This window comes from Austrofundulus limnaeus, unplaced genomic scaffold (genome assembly GCF_001266775.1).
Source record: "Austrofundulus limnaeus strain Quisiro unplaced genomic scaffold, Austrofundulus_limnaeus-1.0 Scaffold27, whole genome shotgun sequence".
NCBI classification, from domain to species: Eukaryota; Metazoa; Chordata; class Actinopteri; order Cyprinodontiformes; family Rivulidae; genus Austrofundulus; species Austrofundulus limnaeus.
The window spans coordinates 3182341-3186884 of NW_013952429.1; the positions used below are offsets into that span (position 1 = coordinate 3182341).

At 35.1% G+C, this 4544-nt stretch overlaps 1 protein-coding gene across 1 annotated transcript in view; it reads left to right on the forward strand.

The window, feature by feature from the left end:
- The window catches only part of ubn2a (ubinuclein 2a), a gene marked incomplete in the record, with an annotated part of 18864 nt that overhangs the window by 3291 nt on the left and 11029 nt on the right, over positions 1-4544 (forward strand). Inside the window, 3 exon segments of the mRNA XM_014005018.1 lie at positions 818-919; positions 2197-2307; positions 3560-3657. Of these exon segments, the coding sequence (XP_013860472.1) occupies positions 818-919; positions 2197-2307; positions 3560-3657 (311 nt within the window).

Sequence of the window (4544 nt, forward strand, 5' to 3'; positions counted from 1 at the left end):
GCAACAATGAAGGCCACCAGATACGTGCTCATGTTGACATTGGTCTTTTCAAACTCGTCCAGCACAAGTCCATTGGATAGATTTGTAGTTCTGACCTGAAACACACAACAGAAGAGGGAGATATTGATAGACTGAGCTTGTTAGTAACTAAGACTGTTGTAAAATAAAGTACTGCAAATTAATATTAAAAAAAAAACTTGTGATCATGCCCATATTAGGGGCGTATTAAACAGCTGCGCAGTCATCGATATGCTGTGCACATACATAGTTTCTCCTTTAAAGACAAAACAAAGCAGCTTTTTATTGAAGTATACCATAAATCGTAAATCGTATGTAACAAAACTAGCCTCTGATTTAAGTCAGATCTTTAGTTTGAGTCATGTTCTGAAAGCTCTTTCATATGAACTGTAAAGTGAAAAAAACATTAACTACTATTAAACAAAAATACATTTGGAAGTTTTCAGCTTTTGTTCCATTAATGTGCATATCTAGTCTTATATTACCAACATGAGTTAAAGATTTTGAGACTCGAATGTAAACTTTTCATTTGGTTTCAGGTTTTTGTTCAATTATTATTTTTATTTTTTTAAGTAATGCACTGTTACATCTTTTTATTTTTCAGCTTTTACTTGGGTATTGCTTTTTTGTTTTTGTGTACAAAACTTAAGTCAGCTTAGGTTTATTGTTATTAAATAATAGTAATAAAAAACAAAGGTATTTGTTCATATCTCAAAATTGTAGCTTTGTTTAAAGTTTTTGTTTTCAGTAGGGGTTTAGCAGACAAATTAACTTGATATTCTTTAAAAACATATTCTAGGGTAACACAGGGACGAAGAAGAAGAAGGACAGAATGCAAGATTTGATTGATATCGGTTTTGGTTACGATGAAACGGATCCATTTATAGACAACTCAGAAGCTGTGAGTATCTTTGTTTTACTTTTCAAAGAATYATCTGTTTTTTTTTTCAGTGAGTTTTGAAGACATGCAGGAATATTTAAACATTTTCAAGGAAGGTTCTGTGGAAGGATTATGAACAAATAATATCTAACCTGTTGCAGATACCTCTTTGAATGAACTGCGTTTGGAGATGTTAACTTTATTTTTTATGGCAGTAGCAGCTAGTCCAAACTAGGGCTGCACAATATATTAAAAATTTATCGTCATCGTGATAACCGCCTGGATTACTGTTGTATTATGTCAGCTCTGATCACAGTTATTTACATGAAATAATGTAATTATTACAGCAGCAGCTAGCTGTATAACTTGCGGTTTAGCCAGGGTATCTACAGCAGGTGAGATATTAATTGTTCATAAACTTTTCACAAAACTCCACTTAAAAATATCTTAGATGTCTCTTTTGAAGTTTTTTTAAACCATCATATTAGTTTCTCTAATATTTGTGCATAATCTACTGATGTTTTTGCTGTTGTGTTGCTGTATTGAGGTAGAAATCATCACATTTTTCATTAAATATGTATTTCCCACCTTGATGGTTCAATCAGATCTACGTCTAAAGATAGAAAGAAGTCCCTCATTACAGGATATCTGTACCCTTGTGGTTGTTTTTACTCCTTTTTCCCCAGAAAGTGTTTGTTTCCTGATATTCAGAAGATATAACTTAGAGTCTGGCCTTAATAGCTAAAATTATGCTTTTTGGATCAGTTTCCAGCCTTTAAACAAGATTTGTTTTGGTGTTTGATAGCTGTCCTCTCTGCCCTCACATATTTACTGTCTGTTTGATATTTTATTCTTTTGTTTTGAAAAGCGATGTAGATTGAAGCGGTACTGATGTGGTTTTTTTAGTGATTTGTTTACTTTGGTTCATAATAGATTGTTTTTGTTGACCAAATAAAAGAACAGAAAGAATGCTGTTTGTAAAATATTAACAAAACACACCATCATTTACAGCACGGCCCTGTTTACGAGATGCAGTTTTTTAAATTGAGACCATAACATTTCTGCTATTTTAGTAACCTGACATGGAAAATACTGTAGATTTAATGAGCACCTCATGTAAACATGCATCTTATCCATAATCAACATTGTTTCCAGAGATTGCTGAGGTACAAACATGGCTTAAATCTTTTTAAATCCGCAAACTGTGTTTCCGTTTGGTTGTGTAAGTGGTCTCATTGTTTTCTACGGTCCTGTGAGTTCACACCACAAACTGTCCTCCATTGTTGTTCCTCTCACAGTATGATGAGCTGGTGCCTGCATCTCTGACCACAAAGCTTGGGGGATTTTACATCAACACTGGAACGCTGCAGTTCAGAGCGACCTCTGATTCAGAGGGGGAGGAGGACAAGGTGAGACAACTACAACTCATCCTTATTAAAGAAAGAGTTCAAAGCAAAGATTTGAAACATCTTAGTTTGATTTATGTGTAAACCTTGTGTTTGTATGTTACCAAATTTTAATGAAACTTTCAGAAATTAATCATTGGGTGTACATCTACAACTCATTACCTGTTTAAGTCAGTCTGATTCAAGGTGGCTACCACAGCTGATTGATCTTAGCAAGCACAAACATAACTTAGTCAACTCTACAGATATCATGATAAAATTTCATGTTGTTCCATGTGAGCGTTTTGCACTCAACTTTGTCTATATATTGGAAAACAAAAACTAACAATTTAAGATGGCCGCCACAGCTAATTAACGTTAGTGATTAAAAAATATTATTATAATTCAGTCAATTTATGAGAAATTGTTAAGTTGTACGGAACCCACTGTTCACGTGTTGGTTGATTKGTTGAGAGGTATGGGGCAGGGAGGAGGAGTCAAGGAGAAAAAAAAAGTTTTGTACAAAGTGTTCAGATGGTTTTGTTATGGTGGCCATTAAACTGGAGATTCTACCATCAGCGGTGTCATTATTGAATTAACAATATTGCGCTGAAATTTAATATAGTTGAAGCATGAGATTAAATATAACATTTTTTCAAAATTTAGAGATGTGTTTCGGATAATTGGGGGCTGCAAATTTTGCATGCAAGTTTGCTCGCTGTGGCGACCCCTGCAGAAGACAGCAGCCGAAGGAAAAAGAAACAACATATTATTAGATTAAAAAAAGACATCAACAGACCTTCTACTTCGTATGAAAATGTTTTGCTTAATTTAAAAACTGTAGAGTAGTCCCAAGCTTGTTATCCTGCATGAGTGGCTCTTTTATATAACCTGGATTAACTTGCAGATTAAACCACCACCTTTCATGTTTTTAATTTGCTTTTAAATTTTCTGTTTAAATATTTTTTAGAGTAATACGTCTCTTAAGTTTTTTTTGCAGGACATTATCCAAAGTGGACATCTGTTGTTTTTCCACTTAAATTCAGTCCAGTCAATTATTTGTCATCRCTTGACACTGAACGAATCATTGAAACAAACAAAAAAAGAACACAAAGTTTGTTTTTTCACTGTTCAGTAATGACAAAAACAAATTTGCTGTGTTTGTGTGTTTTGTGGATAATACAAAACACATGCCAAGACCTTAGCACAGAACAGTAGCCTTTCAAATGTTTTTCAGATATTAAAAAAATCTATTTTATGACTTTTCTCTTGTTAGAAGCTGAACAACGATACAGAGCAGGTGGTTAAGAAGAGGAAAAAGGAGGTGAATAATGTTGAAGAGAAGAACTTGAAGAACAGCTTACCTAAACAAGGGTAAGAACGAATTTTTCTAAAGCAGTTTTTCACCTATGAACATCAGAAAAAGGCTGATGGATCGAGTCTGAACTTGTCTGTTTGTTTATTCACGCCAACATGAGACTGTTTGTGTGAGACTTGGTTTAACCCTTTATTTTACCYATTTGCCTGAAAAGAGCGTGCGGTTTTTCCCCTGGGGAACACTAACTCATAAAGTTAAAGAAGCTTCTGAGGGTTAAAGTCRTGATTTAAATTTGTTTTAAATGCCTCCTTTAGACAGCAAAGGCCACAGCTTAAATGTGACAAACCTTTTTTTCTGGTGGTCTTGTCCTGATAACGACCCACCGCACAGTCTTCTGCATTGGCACATTGCTTCTCGCAGATCTGTCAGGAGGCAGGSATGCTGATGGAGACTTGCACTTAGCTGCTGTGACAAGCCAACCACCTTTAGAAAATGCTCCATTATCCACGCTCAGAGATGCTGAATAAAACAAAGCACCAGCTTTCTGAAAACACTTTCTAAAAATAGCAATGGCTATTGTGATTCTGCCATTATGAAATGGAAGATGTTATATATTATGTGTGTGAGAGAGAAAGAAGCTGCAGGTTAATCCTTCATAGTCCTGATAGTTCCCCACTTTGTCAGCATGTGCTGAAGCTTTTATTGCCTAAGGTCAGCAGGAGAATTATTATTTTTTAATTTTACAAAGGGAGTGAAGTCGCCCTATAGTCAGAGTTCAAAATAGCTGCCCAGGTTTCAGCTGGATAGGCTGCTGACTAATTGAGACTTAAATGGTTGGATTAAAAGTGGGTGTCCAGTGTTTCCCCTAGGAAATTGGTCTTTTGGGGTGGGGGGGTATAAACCTCAAATCATGTCCTTTCTAAGAATTAGAACTCTCTTGTAG